This window comes from Anopheles marshallii, chromosome 3, assembly GCF_943734725.1.
Source record: "Anopheles marshallii chromosome 3, idAnoMarsDA_429_01, whole genome shotgun sequence".
Lineage (NCBI taxonomy): Eukaryota > Metazoa > Arthropoda > Insecta > Diptera > Culicidae > Anopheles > Anopheles marshallii.
In genome coordinates this window covers 50,733,356-50,758,419 of record NC_071327.1, presented here as the reverse complement: position 1 = coordinate 50,758,419, position 25,064 = coordinate 50,733,356, and the positions used below count along the sequence as shown (strand labels likewise).

The 25,064-nt window shown below is 41.3% G+C and overlaps 1 protein-coding gene across 1 annotated transcript in view; it reads right to left on the bottom strand.

The window, feature by feature from the left end:
* Positions 1 to 25,064, bottom strand: part of LOC128715163 (semaphorin-2A-like) — a 221,634-nt gene that overhangs the window by 50,743 nt on the left and 145,827 nt on the right. Inside the window, exon 4 of the mRNA XM_053810045.1 lies at positions 16,500 to 16,568. Coding sequence (XP_053666020.1) covers positions 16,500 to 16,568 — 69 coding nt within the window. The remainder of the gene's footprint in view (positions 1 to 16,499; positions 16,569 to 25,064) is intronic.

Here is a 25,064-nt window from a genome sequence, read left to right as displayed (position 1 = left end):
GTTTTGGCAAAGATGCGCAAATTAGTTGGAAAATGGGAGTGAGATGAAAACTTTCCGTGCACGAAATATACGGATTCTTCCGTTTTTCCTGAACTTTACTGTGGTGCCTGTGTCTACTTAGCAAATTTGGACCTATTTGAAAACAATTTCTCCGTCGTTAAATTTATTTTTTTGGTTATTTACCGCCAACCGTTTTCATACAGCATTCCCTTCTACAGGTTGACTACAGATGAAGAATTTGTTCCGCGCCGATGTTGTTTTATCTTTCTACGGTTTATCTGCACGAAAACGGTATCCTCACCACTGATATGTGCGAATGCGTGTGTCTGTATGTGTGCATGCGTGGAAAACCACTTAAAGGAGAATAAATTGAAAAATTTCATAATTAACTTCTCGCTGTCATGGCTGCCAGAGCTAATCGGCTTGAAGGAGAGTTTGTGCAACATTCCTCTACCCTACGACAGGGAGAGGGTTGGTAAAAGTTTGCAAAAGGAATTCTTTCTGTACGGCACGCACACACACAACACGAGGAACACTCTTTTCGATTGCTCGGAGCGTAAAGGAATTGGATGATTTTGCCGTAGACAGAATTAGCTTCTGCCTTCTCGTTTGCTATCAAGGCGAAATTAGTAATACCTGGAAGCAACGCGTGTGAGACTAGAAGGAAATTTGCTACACACTTGAGTTATGCGATCGTCCTTTGAGCGACGAATATGACTAATGTCGGTTGAACTCTGCTTATCAGGTACGGTTGGATGAAAATTCTAAATCCCAATACAGTTTCATTATAAGTTTGCTCACTGAAAGAGCTTGCATCGGTTAAGGTATGACTTGAAAGAAGTTGCCATCTATAAAAAAAACGGAACACTTTGTCGTTTACTCCCTTCGGATTGGAATAACAAAAAATGGGCTGGGGGAAAGCCCCTTTCTTTGTCTTTAAGAGGAGCAAAAAAAAAGACATCTCTTCAGTGCGCTTCGAGGGAAACCTTTTTCCACTGTCGTTGATACTTCACACGGGCAAAATGCTTCTGACTAGGCTCGCACAATCTTCCCTCTAGCCCAAAGGGCCTTTTCCTGGGCACGCAAAGCAAAAGATCACACAATAAAGTACAAACAAAATTACCACCCTTGCTATGGAGCAGCTTTTGCCACTTTCTTCACATTTCCCACCGGCCGATGTACTCTCGCGGAATGTTTCGAAGTGAATCGCCGGGAAGTGTATTTAGCTGTCATATGGGTGCCTGCACCGAGCCGTAATGCCTCACTGTGTCCCTTTTTTGCACAAGGCAGCGGTTTCCTAAGCGACTTGTGAAGTGAAAGCTGACGAACCTCATCTATCCGTCTCTCTCGCTCGTAACCTCTTAGCGCTTGGGGAGCTTCTTTCGATGGGAAAATGTAATTTATCACAGCGCAAATTGATGGCTTAAGGGTAGCAGAGAACAAGCCTACACGGCGTGATATCGAATGGCGAAGATATGGCGAAGTGCTCACAGTAAACGGGGTTCGTGGATCTTTACGTAATCATGAAATTACTTTATAAGCTCTTCTGCTTTACGCGTACACATCTCCAAACAGCCCGATGTGTTGACAGGCGTGTTCTTACATATGTAGCAAATGTGTGTAAAAGTGATCCAAATAAAGTGAAAGAGCAGGGAAAATGTGTATTGTTAATGCCAGTTTATGGAATTTCGGGCTATTTTCAACTTTGCGCAGCACCAGGAGATGGATTCCTTTTAGATTTTATCTTTTATCCAAGCACAAGGAAAGCTCCTCAATTTTCTGCAATTATTTTGGGCTTTTTTTCTTGATACTGATTCTTAGAATCCAACGAAGCAGAAGCTTCAGATAAAGTATCCTGCTGATTAAAATTTTGGCTGTGCTTTTTTATAATTTTGCGCGATACATAAATAATGCAGTAGTATCATTCCTTAATGCAAAATGTTATTAAAGAAGAACCTTATCAATAAATAAAGCTTTACAATTGTTGGTGAAGGATGATATACTGCGTACAATCACAAATTACACATTTTATAATCTCAACAACATCACAATAAACCCCCTGCTCATCAACGGAATCTAAATTTTAACTCCAATCCTCAACACATCAACAATACGTCCAACTGTCAGGATAACTAATGACACCTATTTGTCGACTAACTATTTAGTGCGCTTGAGTAGCTTCAACGATGTTTGGTGTAAACATTTTCCCTACACTGCTGCCACTAAACAAATCCATCATTTTCCACAACTATCGGGGCGAGCCTTGGGGCTTGATGAAGTGGACACTCGAGGCACTACGAGCAACGAAAACGTTCGTTCCCCAAACATCCCCGTTTGGTGACATTTGTGTACCTTTTATGGCGATCATTTAAGCAGTTACTGACTGTTGAGCCGATTTCGTACATGCGGTGGTCCCCCGTTGATCGTGTGCATAATTTCCATCCACTTTAGAAGCATAGTTTGAAATGTTATGTTCACGCAATCGACCCTTGAGCGGGTTTTACTCCCGAAGAGTATTAAATTGGGCACATTAGGTAGGTAGGAGGCCCAGTAATGAACAACCGTTTGCAATGTAAGTGATTTTAATTGGATTGAATTGCTGATATGATAAGCACTACTCTACACAGCCATGTGGTGTTTGTTGCAACATATTCTGGACAGGGGAGAAAAAAATACCTACAAGTTGAGTAATGGCTTTTTAAATAACCGTTTCAGTTGCTGATACAAGATAAGGGTGAAACTGTTGCAACACGTACACGCGTTTTCACAAAGAAGGAATATAATATGCGCATGAAAATAAGGATGATGCAAAAAACATTGGCAGCAAATTTCATTCTCATAATTAAATGCAATAGTAAATTAAATTTCATAAACTAAATAATATATCACACGGTTAAAAAGGATACTAATGCGTTGTAATGCAATGAATTAATGTTTTGAACTGTTGCTTCTACTTAGCTTCATTTACGATTGTAGCTTAGCACGAAAACAACACGTTCCTCAAAACAAACATTACCCAGGGTAGCTTTTGCAAGAGCTTTGGACATTTTTTACTGTTCAAACCGTTTCATCTACTTCAATCCTTTCATGTGCGTTGTTTGCACACGTACAGCATAAGCTGCTGCTGTTGACTGCTTTGAGTTCATCAAGAATAAGCTGTTTACTGTTTAGAACAACATGTTGTTTATGCCTTGAAACTAATTTTATATCCACAATCCACTGCAACCGCTCCGTTTCTTTTTCCACCCATTCAGCTTAAGATACACATACTTGGGCAAATATTAAGGGGGTAGTATAGTATGCATTTAAAAAAAAATCATTTTATTAACAAACCATTTTTTTTGGAGTGTCCATTTGATCGTATATTGTACACGTAGTTGCTAAGTCGTTTTGTTCCAATGTTAAAATGCTCCATTCTATTGTTAAAGTGGAGCAGTGTGCTAATGTTTACAATTATTTCAAAACCATGCCTTCCAAGCTGGAGAACATAATGAATTACAGACAGGAATCAAATGTAATTTAATTTTTAACATTATGCAAAATTTTATTTATCATCGAACGTGGACATTTTTCGTCTTTATCAGTAAAAAGATGGTATTTGTATGGATGCCTTCATGTTCATTTTTGCGTGCAAAATTCGGCTTTCCTTAACATTGTAAATTTATCAACAAAAAAACCTACGTGAGATGTGTATACTACCCCCTTAAAAAGTGAACCGTGGTTGCTTGGCCACGTTGTGGTGGCACGTGAGTGCGTGTTCACAAACAACCAACATTCTTGAAGACATGAACATGTTTGTACGCCCCAAGGGTGGTAAGTGTAAAGATTTATTTTTTAAATGTTTAGTTGCGAAACATTATTCCTTTCTTTATAAATCACTGTTTTGTTACATTTCGTCTGCTTAAACCCATTACATTGATTAGGATTTTTATAAGGATTTAATTGGTTGAAAAATCGATGGTTCATATGATTTAATTCAACAGTTTACCTCATGCATCATTTTGTAATCATCTTTTTATTAGTACAACTATTCCATTCAAGTTGCATGTGTGTTGCATTGACTTAACATCCCCAATCTTTTACCCATCAAGGTCACACCGAACAAAAGCATGCTCGAAAGACGGATCATTCACGGAACTTTTGTTTAACGTGCGGGTTTTTTTTTTCCTTTCCAAACATATCCCATAATAACCATCACCGGAAGAGTTTCCCTGCAACTCGAGAGCTGTTTTGTCTGTCATGCAAAGTGATAGGGACACGATAAAATAAAAGAACACCATCACCGTTTGATCATTCGACGGATGCTTGAAGGCAAAACGGAAAAGTTTCATTTCATCTTTCCCATCGGTTACGTGCATGTATTTGGCTTGCAGAAGAATTTCATATACTTTCACAAAATACTTCCCAATAATCGTTGTTTCCCAAGGATGTAGACGAACACACACATACAAACACATATGGGGAATATGTCGAAAACAATGCACAATATGGATGAAAAAAGCACAAGAATAATATAGAAAAAAAAACGGACAAAGATCAACTTTTTGTGGGCAATTTGTAGATGATTCAGCGAATTTTCCCACACACCCACACCGTTGTGGAAACTTTTCTTCAAAGCAAAATTCTTGTCCATTGTTCGTGGCGCGTGGTAGAACCGCAAGATGGACCATATTGGCCCGGTTTTGTTCTCGATATGCTGTTGTCGTCCCATTTTATTTTTGTTTTATGCTGTTTGGGTGAAATATTCGAAAATCACCCCTTTTGACGCATTGGAGCAACGAAAGAGATAAAACAAAACTGAAGGACTCACGGCGAGTTCTGAAAATGTTGTACCTTGCTCACTCAAAACCGCGATCGGGCAAAAGTGGCATTCTTCCGATGTGCGTTCCACACACTTACGTACGTGGGTGGAAATCCTTCTCGAACTAAAGATTTTCTTTTCTGCTTGTTGTTGGTTGCTCTGCTGTAGAAAACAAAAAAAAAGACTCCAACTGCTGCGCATCCGTGTGCGTGTCTTGAAAACTAAACCAATTTCCGCCGAAGAGCGTACCAATTTACGAAAACGAACCCCGCCGCGACACAAAATATGCACACGGTGCGTGTTTCCACCGGCATCACGGTGGCTGGACCAGGAATGTGTGCTCTACTTGCATGCCTGTGTGTGACCCGTTCGTGACCGGTTCGTGTGCGTATGGTTTTGCCTCGCTCATGGGCTGTCGTGCGAAAGCACGCCTGGCGCTTCTACTAATACCGTCGTCGTCATCGCCGTTACGCGTACGATGATTCGTTTAGAACGCATCGCGCATAGGCTCTACATAGCAAGCAGCATTCTCCCGGTGTCAACAAATTCCCCTTTAGCCACACCAGTTCCGCCTAGTCATGCTAATAAATTGATTTTTACTTGTGTAACACGGTGGGTAAATTTGAATTTTTACCAATCGTTCTAACGGCCCTTTGAGCGCTGTGCGAAAGGGAAAAATTGGCATCATTGGGTATATTGTGGCGGAATGTTAGCAATAACGCATTTCCCGGACGAGCCTACGTGCCAGATAGTGGAGCCCATGAAGTTTGCATAAAAGGCCGTACCTGACTACGAGAACAAAACGTGCTTAGAAACCATCCCCCGTAGAACCTGCCGATGGAGATGAGTGCGATTTTTTTATTGTCAGAACATCAGCGAAAAATCGTGTTCAATTCTCTCGAAATCAACCGAAGCCAAGCAAAAGCTTCACGTTGTCAGCAAATGCTTCACCAGATACTGCGGAAGTTTAAGGGGGAGACAAACGATGTTTCACCACTCCATGATGAACGTTCAAAATTCAACTAACCTTGTGGTACGTATAATAATCCTAAAGTTCGCACGCACACAAACATGCCGCAAAACAACACATCCGATCCGAACGTTTATGATCACGTTCTGCAAGCAAACAGACTTCAGCACCTTAACATTCATTGAAGCATAAATTTCAATCACCTAATGTGTGTCTGACCTATTCCAGCTTACCGGTAGAAACATTGCTCAAGAGCTTTGATATGATCCCCAGGAGTCGAAAATGGTTGGTGCGAGTGTAGTCGTGTTGAAATGTGTATTTCAATTATGAAGGTTAATTTGCATACCCGCCGTAACTCGATATTTCCCAAGGATACACTAATGTGGAGTTGGTCCCCGTACTGTTCATACCCATTTTCTCTGCCCGAATCGAAGAATGTTGAATGTTTTCAACAGATTTTCAAATTAATTCCCATTTGGAATCAATTGTCAATAAATGGCAATAAATTTGCACTAACCATCTTATTGTGTTGCACCTTTCTCAGCACAGGGAGTTCCCATTGTAGACAGTTTGAATTTGACAATTGATCGTAATTGCATTGCTATTTTAATGAAAACGTTGTGAAGCGATTGTCCTTCGATTGAATTAGAAGCTACAATTGGGTTTGAGTAATTCATTAGGATGCATAATTATAACGTATTCAGTAAGATGTCATAACACGCTTTACCAGGAACTTCTTCACTTGGTAAATCTATTGTCATGTGCATAATTGTGTCTTGCTTCTCATCGACATATCTGCGACAAAGAGAAGTTCAGGAATTTGAATCACATTCTTGAAAGTCCTCTGGGACAACAGCAAGACACGGAACTTAACTGTGTCGAGCTCCTCCAGAGATGCCTGGAGACTTAAAAGCAGGCCAAATTACGTTGTCTCAAGTAACCCGCATGATTACGACAAGCATTAGGACTACGAAACTCTGACGAAACCTTCTTAACCGCTTTAGAGAAGAAGATGCTCAGAAAGACTTTTAGTCTATTTGTAAGGAAGTATCATTAAAAGGCCGGTAGAATTACGATCTGAATGAGTTTTACGATTAACTCACTATCAGAATTGCACCAGATGACCCAGGCCTTGAAGTCGTTATAGGCAGTTCAGTAGTAGGTGTATTACCGAAGATGTGTAGAACCAAGACTGAGATGGAGTGGTGGTGTTGATCCATGCAACAGAAAAGAGATATTGGTAAGGCAAGAATGCGTCGCACGACCTTGAACGTTTCAGCAGAGTCCTACAACAATTCAAGGCATGCTAAAGGCGCGGTAACTAAAATGACAACAGGTATATTAGGTTGAAAAAAATCTTCAATTGATTCCACGAGGATATTTTATTCGCAATAGAACGGAGAGTTTTTATTGCTCATCCGTCACAGCATTTCTGTTCGTAACTGTCAGATATTTTATTTTATTTTCGCATATGACGTGTGCTTGAACTCAAAAGCGTTTCGAGCAGGTTGTACTTGCACTAGTGTCTATTTTGGGCTTTTTTAAAGTAAAAAAGGTAAATACATGAACACAATTAATTGCTCATTTTTTAAATCTAAAATAGACATGTACATCATCATCGTTCGAAACTTTGCTCGAAGCATTACAATAAAAAAGAGAAACTAAATCGGAACATAGAAAATACATTTCCGGAACATGAAATCAGAGCTTCCAGTTCTTGTTCAGCATTAAAACAACACAAATTATGTTCAAAACATAACTACATACATGCACAATCACATACATATGCGCTACTGATGAAGCCTATGAATATAGGAACAACATTTCATCCCTATCACAAGGACGTAGAATACACGCCGTGCCACCATCCTTACCATTCATTTACTATTATTTTTTCCTGTGCAATAGATTTTTGGTCGGAATTGTGAAACCTCGGTTTCGTTTTCCGTGTGTTGCAATTGTAGCGAATACTAAAAAACTAAACTAAAAAAAAGTTTGTGTCTCTGTGTGCAAATTGCATTGCTATCCTTTCATCATCATTCACCCAATTTCTGGTCCGTTGGCAAAAAGGTTCGGGAGTGTCCGATTTACATTTGTATCAAGTGCTCACACTCTTTGTAAGCTCTAGTTCCTGCAAGCGTACCATCTATTTTTTGTGTGAAAGTGCCAGCGTGCAGTTCGTTTTCTGCATCCTACAAGTGGCATTGGAGCGCTATTTGTAATGGTCCAAATTTTAAAACATTTCGTAACCGACTACATGTCCAAACGCCACGAGACCTCTTCGAACCACATCCCACTTCCGAATGTTGGACGCGTAGCTGTTCGGTTTGGCGAGCTCCATTGGCCTACATCCGATTTATTTATGCTCCCGTGCGCAAATGTGCAGCGTTGCATCCATGCATATACGATGCAAACGCACACCGTCTGCAACGGGCGGGCATTTTACTATCGGAGTGGAATAATTAAAATATTTCGCAAATTTGCATACCAAACACATACACAGGCTAGCGCATTGTGTGAGGGCGGGAAGGTGAGTAACCCACATGATTTTTATTTCGCAACCGGAGATGCAAAAAGGCTGCAGTGTGAGTAAATACAAACAGTTTACATTTTTCAACCGGCTGATAGTGCAACTGGTTGGAAACGGAGGTAGTAAGTTATTGGATTTTTATGTATCTGTCATGGAACTATTTGAAGCCGCACTGAGCGAAACGAATGTAAATGAGACACAAAGGGAACGAAATCTGAGATCTGAATTCTGAGAAATTCTGGGAGTAAAAGCACAACATTTTTAAGAATTAGTTTCAGTGTGACCAACTGAGAACCAAAGCAAATTCGTTTATCAATTGGCCGTACAGAACAAGTCGGATCCTCCCATCGCACATCACATCCTCACATAATTGATTTACGTTTTAAATATATTCTATCAGTATTTGTCAAGATGTATTTACAACAAAAACAGTTAAATTGTTAGTTTATCACAGAAAATTTAACACATGTTGTTGCAAACAGATAATATGGATGGAACCTCTAATGACTTATGAAAGAAAGTTTTACATTAGGTCGGTTCCGTAAATATACAACACAAAGGTATATTCATTAACGTAGGGCTACATGGGTCCTTGCAATTAGTAGCTAAAGTTTCAGGAAATAGATGACCAGCAACAGTTTTTGTTGGGAGTGGTTTTTTTTTCGATATGTACAGGAATGTTGTAAAGAAATACCGCAGGATAGAATGCAAATTCCTAATCAACAAGGGTTGACATACCAATTAGCCACACGATGAGAAGGTTCTGAAATCTGTATCACCGCCAAACCCATTCGCAACAAAGTAAAGCATGATGGGAAATTCTAAAATAAATTTACAACATTACCTGGCAGGGCCTGGCCGACGTTTACTTCAAAGAAAAAAAAAATAGAACACTTTCCAATGAAGAGCTTAGTTGATCAAATAGTTTTTGTAGGATAGTACATCACCACATGCTGCCGATGTCATAGTTTTCGGTAAATTGTTTAATGAAACAACACCGCCGTCACCGTTACGTGTGTAACTCAACATTGATTTGCTTTTAAAATCCTCTTAAAATTGGGCAACGCGGTTTCCTCAGAATTTAAAAGGGTGATAGGGTGGGTGAGTTGTAAAAGTTCCGCATATGCTTTCGAGGTGCTCGTGTAAAAGTTTCCACAATGTTGTCCAGAACATGGGAAGGATAAAATTTGGTTTAAAAATATCCGACGCAAAAAGCCTTACCGAAAGCATCGACACCGCAGAGTAGTTAGCAAGCATAGAATATTTATAGAGTTGCAAATCAGATTGTCCGAGGCCAATTATTTGAGCTCGATCGCGCACAAATCGTGTGCGAGATTTCTGTAACTCAAACATATCTTGGAAAGGTAAAAACCGGAACAAATGTACGAACGAATAGCCATTCCATGTCATGAGGACTACCGCACACCCACACACATACATACACACACAGTTGGGTGATTAAAAATTTAAATCAAGTACGAATCATTGCACTTTACCACGTGGATGTGCGCGTCGGGTCGACACACTGTCACACTAGTTAACAGTGTTGACACAGAGAATGGACGTGTCAAACTTTTAATCAATTCATGCATCTGACCGACAGACATCGTGAAGAAATGTAAAGCTTGCTGATGAATAGTTGGAACATGTTTCATCAAATGGAATGTAATGTGGCAACAAGCGTAGCTCGGAGGGAAGCAAATAGAAATCATCATGAGAGTGATTTCTTCCTGTACACCACACGTCCTATCGGGCACTTTGTGCAAGACATCATGTATGTGTGTGTGTGTTACATGTATCCTTTTCTTACACAAGCCGATGTAAGATTCGTAACGTACAAACATACACTCAGGTCCGAGGCAACAGTTATTAACGCCAATGAATTTTAATGAGACTTCCTTCTGTAACCAAAATGGGGATGTGGTCGACATTTCCTCTCGACAGCAAGTAAATATCATCACACCCGTCAGTTGAGAACGCTCGACGGCAAACTTAAGGAGCACATTTAGTGCCCAGTAAGATCCTTGACCACAATCGTGGCTAATACACTCATACCCAGCATGATACACTTGAGTGGTTTGGATAATGCTTTGATGACCATCATCATCACCGCCACCACCCGAACGGGAGTCCATTTCCGTAAAGATGCTTCTGCCGTTTGTTATTGTACTGTACCCCGTTCACGACATGTCCAGCAAGCAGAGGTTGAACTCCGATCCGCTGAGACCTGCCGTCATGAAGCAGGCTAATTTTGCAAACCGACTAAGGGTAAGCTGTATGACAGGCGTATTCTTATCTAGAGCTGCGTGAATTATTTACGACATCGTGGAAGATATCAGCGTGTTTACTTGTCCCCCTATGACGTGATGATGATGCAATTGGTTGGTCATTCGAAATGAAGACATTTCGGAGTATGGTCCCAGTGTCCCAAGAGGAATCCCGGTTGAGACCGTTGCCCACGAAAGCAAATGAATTGTTCGCATAGCAAATAGTGGACAGTATCCTGAGATGGTGACATATAAATTAGAAAATACAAGTTTCTGTAGTCAGCGGAGGTCAATTGAAAGAGAAATCTTTTATAACATTTTCTTCTTGAATGTGGTTATAAGGTTTGCATATCTTTCGGATACAATCGATGGGTCAGAGGCGTGAATATGTTAACAAGACCTTCGATGGTACGGCCTCAAACCAGTGTTGTCTTTGTTACAGGCATGTCTGGAATATCCTGTATTGCATTTTAGAAACAGCAGCCCTAAAGATTCTTCCTTTCCTCGACGCTGAGATATTGAGGATTGCTTGCGTAGTTACATTCCAATTTTAGAATCCCATTCGGTATATGGACCTCAAAGCCTTGAAGAATATTCCATTACAGGGCGCTGTAGTTATCGTAACGCCGGTAGTTGTTGTACATGGGTTTAATAGCATAATTCCTTGGAGGTACGAACTCATCTTTATCATTGTATGCGGAACTTCTCGGGTGGGTGTTTAATTTATTTTTCTTTCCTGTGGCACTAAAACCCCGAATACCTTAACCACTTCAATCTGGTCACTTATGCAAATCTATGGACACTTATCGCATGTGCTGTTTGAAAGCTGTAAGGAATTGTGACAAACTTTGCACTGAATTACTAAATATTAAAAATTACTCGAAATTTTATATTCGTGAATGACCAAGGCATCCACGACTAGCATTGCACATAAAACCTCCTGTCTTAATGATACCCTAAATAGCTCATCATTCGTAATCGACTTGCCCAATGTCCTCCAAGTCGCGATACGCTTTATATCATTCCCTATCCCTCTGCACTGGGTAACATCCGAGTTGAATCGATCAACCGCAAAAAAGCACGCCAGTGACTTTATTTCGAATAAAAAGTGGTATTTTGTTTCTTCCGTGCCCCGCTACATTCTGCTTCCCAACCACAGCCCAAATCTCGTACCGCACTGGCTAAAGGACACGTTGGGTAATTTATGTTGAACGTGATTAACTTTTGCCCGTTAGACATCCTCCCGCAACGGGTGTTTGGTGTTGCTGCCGGCCATAATTCCTCCCACGTCCATGCCCGTGAGCTGCTTGCCTGCTTATCGGGAAATAATTTTCAATTTAGTAGTTCATAAATTTGCTACACCCTTCCTACTACGCATTCAAAGAGGGCAACGCGTTCCATTAGTCTACCCCCTGCCCGATACAAAACCGCCACGGGTTCTTTCCCCTTCGGTCGGGTATTTTGTGTCACGGTATTATCCGCGAGGCACATTCCCGTCTGCGTCGTCGTACACGTCACTGTTCATTTAGTGAGGTACGATTTATGTGATAAGTTTGAGTAGTCTTCTGCAAAGCCCGCAACAAAAAAAAACGAGCAACTTAACTTCCTTGTCTGGTGTGGTTGAAGGGGCAAAGGAACGATACAAATTGTTCGATAAAGTTGAGAAAGTGGCTTTACGTCAGGGCGTTCAGTTTCGTGACACATGGCTCAAAAATCGAACGCTTTTTACATAGTGGTAAATGATTTTCATGGGCAAAGTTTCGGCTCAGACCTACACTTCAGCTTTATTTCACTTTTGTGCAGTTTTATGTGGGTTGTTCATGCTGCTGATCGAACGCCATGAAACGACCAGCCATAGAATTGACAGTTTTCCGGAGTAGAAATAAAAGCCAAACGCGAATGAAAATCTGAAACTTTGACTATTCCCGTTTCTATCGCATGAGTTCATTCGCTCACAAACTAACAACTGACCGAACCCTACACATCCGAGTAGTGAATTTTGCATTCATCCACATAAAACTTAACGACCAGATTAAACAAAGTGGCCAACCGGAGTCAAAAGCACATGGACAGTACAAGGGTGCAGTCATTTTTGGGGGTAAAATAAAGTTCGCAACAATCGTACGGACGTCATACATCACCATCATCAGCAAACCCCTAACTGCTGCCTCCGGGACACAACCGGGAAACGTAAGACCGGAAATGGACAACGAAAATCCGATAGCGTCACAATGACTGACTTTTGTGAGGCCAAACCGAACCGGGTTTCTGCTGGTTTTACAGACTTGAAGTTCGGCTCTCCCCTTCCGATCCTTCCGTAAACCATTTCCGATTCAAATTTGTATGAAAATCGGTGCCGATAGAATCCGGTGTCCGTTAAATCCAAACCGATATAAAGTTGATGCGAGCAGGATACAGGCGAAGCGAAGTGTACAAGGGGCAAGAAATAAGACTGTACACAAAAATCTGCTGACCAAGTCGTGATTTGTTCAGAGACCAAGCGTCCGAGAACGAGAAAATTTTTGCATCAATATAGTGTCTAACAATCGACAATAGTTATCGGTGAGGCCACGGGAACGAAGGAGACACTGTGTCCTCGAATGCTTTTCCAATGGGCAAATATCGTCGTCACCATCATTTCCCACTCTCCCGGCCGTAGAGTGGTCACCCATAAAGATGACTAAAACTAGATATCTTTCCATCCCAATCCCATTCCGGCTACACTATGAATCAAGATCGGATAACAGAAGAAATACATATGTCACGCATGCATAAGCAGCAGCAGCATAGGGAAATCAGGGCGAGTAGGGGCGAAGCGATGACTCACAACCGGAAGTGAGTGAAACACGGCAGAAGGGAAGAGAGAGAATCGATCTGTGATAGTAAAACGACGTAAAGAATGTTTTATGTGTCTGTTTGCTATTAGAACAATGTTAGGATAACAGGGCAATCGTTGCAGAGTTGCTTCCAAACGCACAACTGTTCGTTGAAATGGATGTCGTTTCAGAGATTTCTACCATTTACATAAAGAGGATAGACAATTGGCACTTGATGTGTTGTCGAAGGATTAAACGGATATTGTTTGCGTCGAGAAGCTTGTGAGTTATCCTCTAGAAGCTGTAGTAAAGCTTAAAAATCAATTCACAATCTTGTACTTCACTCAGACCCTCAATAAATACAACAAAGCACGGAACTTTGACGATTTAATTTCGAAGTTGTAGTGCGCGAATTCAACTGCATAAGCAAAATGCTGTGATGTTCATTTGGTCAGCAATGTCTTGTGTATATATTCCAAACCAACCACCGCGCGTTTTCAGCATCTCTTCAAAGCCTATGTTCTTCCATGTTGCAAGGTGCAGGACTAAAACAAGTCGACCGTATCATGCAGTATACAAACGCACACCTTACACACGCACGTCTTGGGAGAAATGTGGTATTTGCGGACAGGCACATAAATTAGCACACATCGTACCATAAATTCCACGAGACAATTGAGTAAATATTTTAACTTTCCCGTGTCGTCTTCCGAACTCCTCCCGAACCATCTGGCAGCGTTCGTTATTACCTAGCATGATTTTCAGATTTAAACCTCACCCGTTCCAGCTCCAGCACTTGCTTGGTTGGGGATTGGGTGATGCATTGCGCATGAAACGATACGAAATTTTCGCCCCAACATCCATGGACAGAATCCTGTCCGTCGTGTACGCTGATACGATAGAGGAGCGGATTAAGGGAAGACAAACCCAAGAGAGGAACCCACGCTGAATGCGTAAATGCGTGTGAAGGTATCACTTACTTCCGGATTTTGCAAGCATAGACAAGGAAGAATGTATCCTTGCACTCTCCCTCTCTCTCTTGCTCCTGCAGCACCATTAGAAGGAAAAATTGATTGAAGTAAGGTAAAGGTGGCATAACATTTGCCTTTGGACTTATGTTCTTTTAGTGGCAAAGGCGACTACTTTCCGGTACCTTGAGAGCATTTACATATTATCCTTCACACACATTAACAGGGGGTGGAGATGGTCTATCTCGTTGGAATTCAATCCTGGAAAAAGGTGTATATTAGACTGCTTCATCCTTCAACCATCCACTGGCAAGAAGTGATTCTTTTAGTTTCCATAGTAGAAGACTTTGCTTGGTCCTCGGTGGGGATACTTTAAGCAACTGCACACATCTTCCAGTAAAAGTTAAGAGAAAGTTTTGTTGAAAATTTATATTATCCCATCTTGCCACCGGTACGTTGCTTTGTAACTAGTTTGTTGTGTAAGGTTTTGCGAGTAACGATCAGGATCAGGAGATGGCCAACCCTGGCTGGGCAACAGTTAAGAAGTACAATTGATGAGGTACGTCGGAAGGCTCGAGCGTTTCCTTCTAGATTCTGTACATTTTTTGTACCTTTGTATCAACCCTCCAGGACTATGTGTTTCAAAGAATTATTCCTTTTGCACCTATGCCTATTAAGAAGTTCTGGATCCTCTTCCGGGTAAACTCCCGCCCTATCCCGCTACAAGTGTGTCCTTTGTGACCCGTTTTGTCGTAGTTTGGGAAAAGTTCATTCGTTTTTTAACCAGCATTTTCCTTGCAGTTAAAGAGGAGAAACGAACTTTCCCGTCTGGCTTCTGGAAAATTCATTCAAGACGTTTGCGGTCCGTGAAGCGGCATGGTATAAGGGCACCACAGTTGGACCGGCGGCCATTTCAGATAAAGTTCAACATCTGCTTCTTCCCGATACACCACCACTTTGAGAAGTGGCGGCACTTTTGAATCTTTTCCACACTCCCCAGAATACGGCCTCCCACTTGGTAGTAAGATAAATGGTCGACAGATTGCAATTTATTTGCTCTGGTGCACTGATTTAAAGTGCGAAGTGGAGAGTGCGCCCCACCAAAGAACAAAAGTCACACAGTAGCTCACTGAACCCCAGCACATTGCGGGGTTAGATCGAGGCTCGATTTTACTAAAAAAAATAGAACTCTCACTCCTTCAAGCATCGTCTAGATAGACAGACGACACGAAGACAACCGGATGATACAATGGTAGAAAGTTTAAAGAACGGATCCAGATCCGGCAGAACAGACTGGTTGCCTTTACAGAAATAGGAAATGCAACAAGATACAGATGGTTACGACGTTACAAAACGAAGGCTAAAAAATGGGAGGGAAAGAATGGCTTTACAGAAATGTGTCTGTCCAGTTACTGATGTACTTTTTCTCCTTTGTTCAGTGCTATTAACATGTTAAACATCGTACCCAGAGCATGCATCATTTAGATGAGATGCGTCTGGGTATTTTTTTTTTGTAGTTGAAACACTTCTATTATTTATCGTTATCTGTGACATCAGACATCGCAAAGATGTAGTGCAGAATTTGGAACCAACACTTTTTATTTTTACTCTTCTCAAAAACTTTGAAAATTAAATCAGTTCTTCTTCAGTTCTGGTTCAATGTTTTGTTACTTATCAGTTGATACTGATCTATTCTCATTCAATTCATTTCATTTAATCAGCAGTATTTCAGACTGTATTGTTCACATTTTCTTAATTGATTCTTTAAAATCATAAAAAAAATTAGAACTGTGATGTACGAGGGGTGTTATTCGGATGGAATTTAGAACTTTGTCTCAAACCACTGGGCGCCTCCATCGTTGAATATGCTACAAGTATTCAAAATACTACAGTCACTCGAAAAAAAAAGTGTAACATATTTAATGTGTGCCTTTTAATTCAAAAACAGTAATATTTTGTGATGAGTAGAGATCAAATGTCAATCGAAAGAATGGAAAATAAAAATATTTTGGTTGGTAACAAACAAACAATTATTAATGAATTATTGTCCGAAAATCGCATTTGATACTTGACAAGGCATTGCCAACAGTGTTCAGTGTTCACAATCCTATCGAAATCGAAACAATAACGTGTTGACTGGCACTTACCTCGCTTTTGCCTTTGGAGACACAGTTCCGTATGTCCGAGCTGGTCGGATCCAGTACGATGGTGTCACGCTGCAACGAAAAGGAAAAAGGATAAAGATGTTGTTCATTAAAGCTGTTCGATTTTTTACACACATACACACACTAATTGCGCAATTGCGAATGGAGCAAAGAACCTGGACTTCCATCTCGTGTCCTTCGTTGGTTCGCTTACTTAAACCCTCATAATCCGTACCCAGGCATCCATCATTACGGGATAATCTCCAGAGATGGAGAACCAAGGCGGGCGCAACACAAGGAGAAACAACCGAAGGGAACACAGATTAAAGAACGATGTCATCGCTAATTAACGGCTAACGAAGATGAACTGTTTACCGACAGCAAACAAACAAACAGACTAATAGCAAATGGTCACCTGTCTCCACTCGTCAACCGTTCCCGTCCGCTTGACTTCAAGTGAACGGCAATTACGGGGAATCGGGAATTGTTTCCTCATGGTTGCACGTTCGAGACTCGCTGTACGGTGCGCAGATAATGACAACATCCGGAAACATCGAAGGATATGCTTCATTATTTAATCATACTATCCATCCCGCCGGGAGTCGTCTTCGTTTCGTCTTCCTTTCGCTGGTGTGACGGTTTAGAAGACGCTAGTTTAATTGAAACCACCGGGAATGAAATTCTAATCATGGTATGTCTGTCCATCGCCATACCACAATGTACGTGAACGTTTTTCTTTGAGCCATCACTACAACAAATGCCAAATGTGATTGATGCATTAGACTTCTTCGGGCGTGCTTTAGCATTTCTCCATCATACGGGTAGTGGCATTTAGAAATGGACAGGCTAACGTGTCCCTAATCACTGCTATCGTTGCATTTTTATGCTTTTTTTTTTTTAATTTTCGTTCTTGTACGGTAGAAGCAATTGCTAACCTCTATTTTCAGCACAATTGCTTTGATCGCAGAATATCGATTAAACGACACCGATGCCACGCACCCTCGGCCATTCGGTGATGCTACACCAATCTACATGCTTCGTGCATAATTGACAGGTAATTTACAATAAATCAAAGAACCTAATTAAATTTTAAAACTCACTCTAGCGTGCACTCGAGCACCATCATCATCACCGAAACCGACAAACTTTACGTTGTCGCCATCGTCTCCGGACCTTCTTCTAGACGAAGAGACGCATATTTTCTTCTTCTCTAGCTCGTTAATGCTCGTGGTGGTGGTGATGCACGGTTGGTTAAACCGTACACTGCGGGGGAAAAAAAGGTAAAATTCTTCGCATCTACCTCCGGCAAAAGGGTTGCTTTTGTGGAATGAAAATGGTATTTTAGTAAAATGCCAATCGGAAAATCAAAAACCCGCAACACCCACAGGGGTCGAGCGCGTACGGTCACGGCCGCCGAGTTTTCCGGGAGAAAACATAAAGCGATATTTTACACAAACGTGCGTGTTGCTGTGTGCGTTTGCGACATTTTCAAGGTACGTTTTTCCTTTCGCGCGTTATGATAATGGGACGTCGATATTGCACCAAAGAGTCGCGGGCAAGGACATCGCGTCAGCTAATTTGTTCCACATCGATGGCTTGTGTACGGACGTAACCGATGATGATAATGAGAGTTGGTGGTGTTTGTGTATGGCTGGATGATGGTGGTTAAAAGGACCTAGAACATATTTGGTCCCCAAAAATGGCTAAACGTGATAAATCGGTCTCCGTCTCGTTAGTTCGATAGGGGTATGCAAGGGTTGTCGCTCCGGATTTTGCACAAAATGAGGCAGTATTTCGTTTTCTTATTTGGGGGAAAAATATATTTCACAGAACAGATGGTTTAATCAGGAGGAAATATGTTTCATAAATTCTAAATTTATTGGGCTCATGTGTTAGTTTAATGGTATGTTTTGCATTTTGGAAACAATACATGCATTCATCTTACATTTTTATACGATGTCTTGCAGAACATTTTGATTTATTAAGGAAAATTCGGACCAAAAACAACAAAACATGATTTTAACAATTTCAATTTCTGTTGAATTTCTTTGTTATAATTGGAAATAATGGAATTTGAGAGCAAAGTGGCATAATTATGCGCAATCAATCGGAATTGATTCGAAATGAAAAACAATACTATTTCAATAGCTAGACCAAATGTCACCAAAATAAACACCGTCAAATACAACACATTACCGTGTAAATTAACTCTAGGGCATTTTTCATCAACACCCTCTTACATAAGCGGCTTATGGTAAACTACTAAAGACCATCGCCGTTTGTAGTCCCCCAATAATCACCACACCCTTAAGAGCCTTTGCATTACAACAAGAAAACATTAAATAAATTCGCCCACGTACAACACAACAAATCACACGGACCCTGCTCTTCTGCTTTCGCGACCCAATAGGCCAACGGTTGATTTATCTACCGAATTTATTCCAACTTTTAGGACCGTCAATTCCATCTAAAAATCGTTGTCGGCTCCGATCGAAAACGTAGAGATTTAATTAAAACCATACACCCCTCTACGGGTTCTGACTGTACCCTGTACCCTCGACCGACCTGGAATGAAAACAACAATTCGATAATTCCAAAATAAAAACACTTTCACTGGGATTCGCACCATTTGTTGGCGGCGTGCTACCGAGCGCCGTCTTGAGAATTTCTCACAGGCGTGGGGTGGATGTAATAGAACACAATCACCGTGCCACCCCCTAGCGGCAATAAGGGAGGAAAACAGGCACATGGCCGTATGCTGCCAAACACCCAAAACCGCACTGTTTTCCCTCGCTGCTTTTTCCAGTGAAAACCGAACGAAAATACTTTATTAAAAGTTTTTACAAATGCTGACACTAATTAAAATCGTGTTCTTTACCAAACTTCCCTGCATCTTCATGCCTTCATGCCTTCAGGGAACTGTCGGTAAAGTTCCAACTCGTAAGAGACCGTGTGTTTTCCGCCCGAGGGCATTTGGCATTTTCATTTGCAGGCGGATTTTGGCCTTCCCTTCCGTTGAAGCGTTGCGTTTGGCACATTTGTGTTGAATATTTATCCGCGATTAGAAATTAGAAATTTTTGTGTTGTACACATCTTTCCACACCGGCTGGATAGGTGAACCGGGTGAACGACATTACTCTTGAGATCGGTACCGGAAGGCAGATGTTTTTACGCAACCCATTTCCCGGGAGTGTTGCAGAAGGCGATGAATATGTGGCAGTATGGGCCGGAGAGTGCTTCAAAAGTACTCTTGATTAGGAAAACACGGAACACGCTTTCTTGGTTAGAAGTTCAAGCTACATTCCACGCAAAAGTCGAACCGTTTTCCCAACAATCAAACAGCAAACAAGACAGGTGCAAGACAGCAGACAGGACGAATAGGAGGCACAGGAAAAAAAGAAAACTTCCCATTGACAAATTGGAAACTCCCGGTGACGATTTTTGCCCTCTGGGTGATCGGTGGGTGAAATTAAATTAGAAACAAATTTCACGCCAACGTCTATTCCCTCCTTCTGGTGTGTTTGTTTGTGTGTCAGATGCTTTCGACACCTTGGGAAGGAATTTTGCTACCGATTCTCTAATGATCTTGCTTGCTTTCCTCATCACTAGCAACATCTAAAGAGCATTGCCAGAGCATGTTACGTGTGTAAATGCTTGGTGCCCTCACTTTTACACCCCCGATAGGCCTTATGGGATTATAAATTGAAATCATTAATTAGATGTGATTGTGATTAAGAATCGTTGCAAATTGCAAACTTGTTTACCGTTTCGCTGCGAGGGTGTTGTGGTCGTTTTCCTTTTCCCGCGCAGCAACAAACCGAAATCGAAAGAAGTATGCTTTCTAATTACATACGCATTAATTTCTCCACCATACACACTACCCACTCGGAGCAAGCAGGTTAGCTTGATGCTTCTGGGTAGAGAGATTCCAGCTAGGTAGGAACTCCAACGCCATGATGCCCCAAAAACGGAGACCTTTAGCTTATGGTGAAATTAGAACCTTAGCGACTTTAGTAGATGGTATCGCTACAACGTTATCTAAGCGGACAACACAGTTGTTTTCAAACAACACATACCATTGAAATTTATAAAAAAGGTATTTTAAATATTATCTTACAAACTTAAAGGAAATACGAACATCGAAATCGAGAGATGAAACCGCTAAAATTATGCAATATGAAGATCAAAAGTATTCCTCTTGCTTAATTGAGGACGGAACTTATGTTTCAACCCAACACGCAATATTCCACTAATTTCCATTAGGACAGAATTTGAGCTGCAGGCGTGGTTTGGAAACGAGAAGACAACCTACAAGAAATTTATCTTGAAACGTATTTTCGGCAAGCCTACCATATACACGGTTTGACGACGTGTTTGCTTTAGGATAAAACGGTTTCCATTCGGGATGGAGGGTTTGGAGCAAAAACGGAAGCATCATTAAATCAACCACAAACACGAAACGAGAAAAGAATGGATTCACCTTCTTGTTTGATCACCCTCTGGGCGCTGTAAATTCAAACTCCTTCCCAGAAAAAAAGGTCGATGGGATCGCATCCACACGGTGTTGTTCCTTTTGGCGCTCTTGGGGTTTTCACCAACACGTTCAAAAGCGTTCCTTGAGGCAAACTTCGCAAAACTGATGCTGGTGAAATTCTTCTACTGCTGCTACTGCTAAAGGTTAACAATGGGCGCACATGGATTTTCCAGAGTTCCCGCACAACAAAAACCACGCGCACACTGTCTTTGGTCGTGGTCGTGTGTGTTGACAGTTTAATGAGGAAAACAAAATTTCCACCTTTCATCGGGCATCATTTAGGTTGCGGAGGCGGAGGGCATCGCTTTGGAACACTGCGAACCCGGAAACCCGAAACACAATGAAATAATTAGATAGCAATCGGTGTGCAGGGCACACAAAAAGGTGTGAACATTTGGTCGGCTGTTGGCGAACACACGCGCGCCTTGGCGGATGGAGGTTAGTGTTTTTTGGAGCCCGTAGGCACTTTGCAAAGTTCCCGATCCTACCCCTGGTTACCAACCGGCGCCTGGTGTACGCGGTTTTCATTAGAGCGCCAAAGATAAAGAACGCTCGAACGGAAAGCTTCCGGTGTGCGCGAATTTTCTTCAAGAAATCGAAAGGCCACAAAGAAGCTTACGGTTGAGAGCAGGAAGGAGGATCATTTGTGGTTGTGGCTGGTCGTGGCAGAACGGACCGTCGCTTTTTTGGCATGGGTATGGTTTTACGGAAATTTGTCTAAATCATCGTCTCAATAAGTGCCTCCGGGGGGGGGGCGAGTGGAATAATTAATTACACCCATCACAGGCAGCCGGAAGATGGTACGAGATAAGTTTATCCGATCGAAGCGTGAGCTAAAGTGCGAAACTTGTGCACAAGTGTGAAAACGTAATCCATTTATCAAAATTCAAACACCGCGGCAAGAGGCTGATGGTCGAATGCGTTACTAAAACAAATAGAATTTAAGCAATTTACAGCACAGCCCAAGTAAATCCGGTCGTAATCCGCCATTCAGTGTGACATCGGCGGTGTACGGGGTTTTTGTGCGATTCTTTTACCGTTCTCGGTGGCTGGATTCTATTCCACACTAATGTCTTTCACAATGTTTTCCTTGTTCGACAAAGAAATAATCGTTCTTCACGCTGTGAATATTTAAAACAAAGCGACTGAAGTCTGATGGACACGGTGGTAAATTTTGTTGAGCGGATTAGAGACGAAAACTCCAAGGAATGATGAAGCAGACTTTTAGAATGGACACATCTCTTGCTTGTACGTCTAAATCACAGCATCTAGTTGCGAAACGGCTCTTAATGCTACCATTTAATCTGATAATACTAGTAAAAATTGGATTGTAAAGCTAAAGTTGTACACAAAAGAGAGATTATGGTATAAGCACAAAAGTAACATGGTGTCAAGAGTTATGTTGATACATTAAAATGGAACATTTCGTCACAGTAACAGCAATATAATGAAAATGCAATGAATATTGTATTTAAAAATGGAAAAAAATAAATACAATTCACATATGGTTACTCAAAATTTGTGTACACGTAATTTGAACCGTATTCGATTTACTTCTCCCTGAGGGAAAGTATCTTATAAAACTGACTAACATACACACACAAGGATGAAATCCACGCGGACTTTAGATTTATATTCAAATAGGAGATAAAGATTGGCATGTGATGAAATGGCATAATATGTTAAATTTGACACTCGCGAATAACGATACGCGATATGTGCTGGGTGTATCCTTGCCACCCTTCTGTAAGTTACGCGAAGTGAACAAAATCTGCACATGAAATTCTTTTCCATTGTCAAAAACCACCGTACCGATAAAGAAATGGTTGAAAGGGACGGTGCGTACGGTGTAACCATATCGTAATCTATACATTATCCGCTGTTACCGCGTTTACCACCAGTTTTCTTCGAATCATGCGGAGTTCCTTTGTGCAATTCGACCCGACTGCTGGTGACTCTTGGAATGATAAAGCGAACTGAAATTGACACATTTTGCACTCATTCCTTATTTTATTTTTCCATGTTTTCCCATGATTTTTCGTACAGTTCATGAAAAATGTTCATACAAACACTGAAAAAAGGTACACAACGTTTAGCTCACTCAACCGTTCAAGTACAAATTGTCTTAAAATCACGTCGTTCTCTGTTGCAATTTAATGCCACCGTTTGAACTGAATCTGCTATAAAATGGCTATAAAATCTTGTGAAAATTTTATTACCATTATCACGACGATTGTTTTGAATAGATTACCAACTGTTGTACTAGGCGGAATGGAAACCGTATGCCTCAGGTATGATGTTATGGAGGATAAGACCCCACAAATCTAATCCCACCGACTGCCACAGTATTCATTATGCCGAAGGTTGTAAAAATGATTGTGACTTTAATTTTTGTGTGCTTGCCAGAACACATCCCACACGAGCCCACAAATGTGCCCACCACATAAGCCCCGCCGGCTTGATGGAACGCAATCAGTTATTATGAACTGTCACACAGGAAGAAATCAGCATAAATTATGATTTACATGCTTTAGCCCGGGATGCCGGGGGTTCTCCTGTGCGTATGGCAATGGAGGAACATTGGGATGGAAAATTATTGAATTAAATTCGCTCCTAAAACGAGTTTCGCATTCGCATGACTTCATACGGGGGGTTTGATGCGTGGGTTTGGTTGGGTTTTCGAAGCGGGGGATTTATGTGTGCAAATATTTGCTAAACTGTGTACTTGATGAGTGGGCAACTGTCACAAACGCTCCCTTTTTGGCACGGCAACATATTTCCAATGCTGGTGCGTTCGGGCAAGGATTTTCAATTCCTGGAGGATTCACTTCCGCACACAGGGCATGTGTGTTGTGCCAGGAGGCCACATTACGGTGACAGGTACGGGGGAGCCGCAATTACGCATAGATAATTAACACATCTGAGAACCGGGCTTCGGTTCCATTTCAGAGCTTTGGGGGCGAGGTTGATGAAACTGACTGCCATCGTATATTATGCATCAGCAATCAAGCATTTCATTTGCATTCGTGCCCGGAGAGATACGGATTGACATTTGGATTTAATGCCCGGCTGTCAGCTGGTTCTCGTAAAGGAGTAGAAATTTTACAAAAAGAAAAAAAAAACAAGAACAAGCATAACGAATCCCATTTCATGGTATTGATTGAACTTTCTGCTAGCCGGAAATCCCGCTCGGCTTCCGATGCAGTGTGTGGGTTAGCACTGAGAACACCATTACTAATGAATGCGAATGTTCGACCTGCTGCATGGGAGGAAGGTTCGGATGCATCAATAGAAACTCCTTCCCTTTGATATGCAAATACAAGCAAACAAAGCCCTTTTGTTTGCGCATGAAAATGATTTAATGAGCAACACAATTCCTATCACTTTGTGACGGGTTAATAGTTAACGGCTTACCCACGGTAATAAGTCGTTTCTGCCTCGTTAATGAAGGTATTCTTTCGTTGGTAAGATTATCACGAATAAGTTGTTTTTTTTTTAAGCGGCCAGACCATACTGCTTGCATTTACTGGAATCTATATCAAAAGTGCAATTCACATTAGTTTAGAGGTATTTCCTTCTCCGAAACAGTGCAAGAGCACTTTACTCCGAGTATATTTGGCCCACTGCATAAGCTAAATAAGCACTTTATAATTATGAATAAGATTAGACGAAATTGAACAACCAACACGAACAAAGTTGCATTCACACTTTTATGTAATTGACACAGTGATCTTCACAATGAGCTCCACAAAAAAGGGCTCAATTCATACAATTCAATATAAAACGCAAAATCTACCTACAAGGACAACTTTTCAATGATAAAACCACAACGGGAATAAATCAATAAAACACAACATCATGTCGGTCTGTTTTAAAAGTCGAGGACACACCAAAAAAAAACCTCTTTCAACACAGCGCTCTTGTAATTTGGGAAATAGGCAAGTAACCGTACTCCGTAAGCGACAGAAGAGTATGTGGTGCAAAACGTGAAGACCACAACGAAAGCCGTCCTATGTCAGTCGAGACTCACTCGA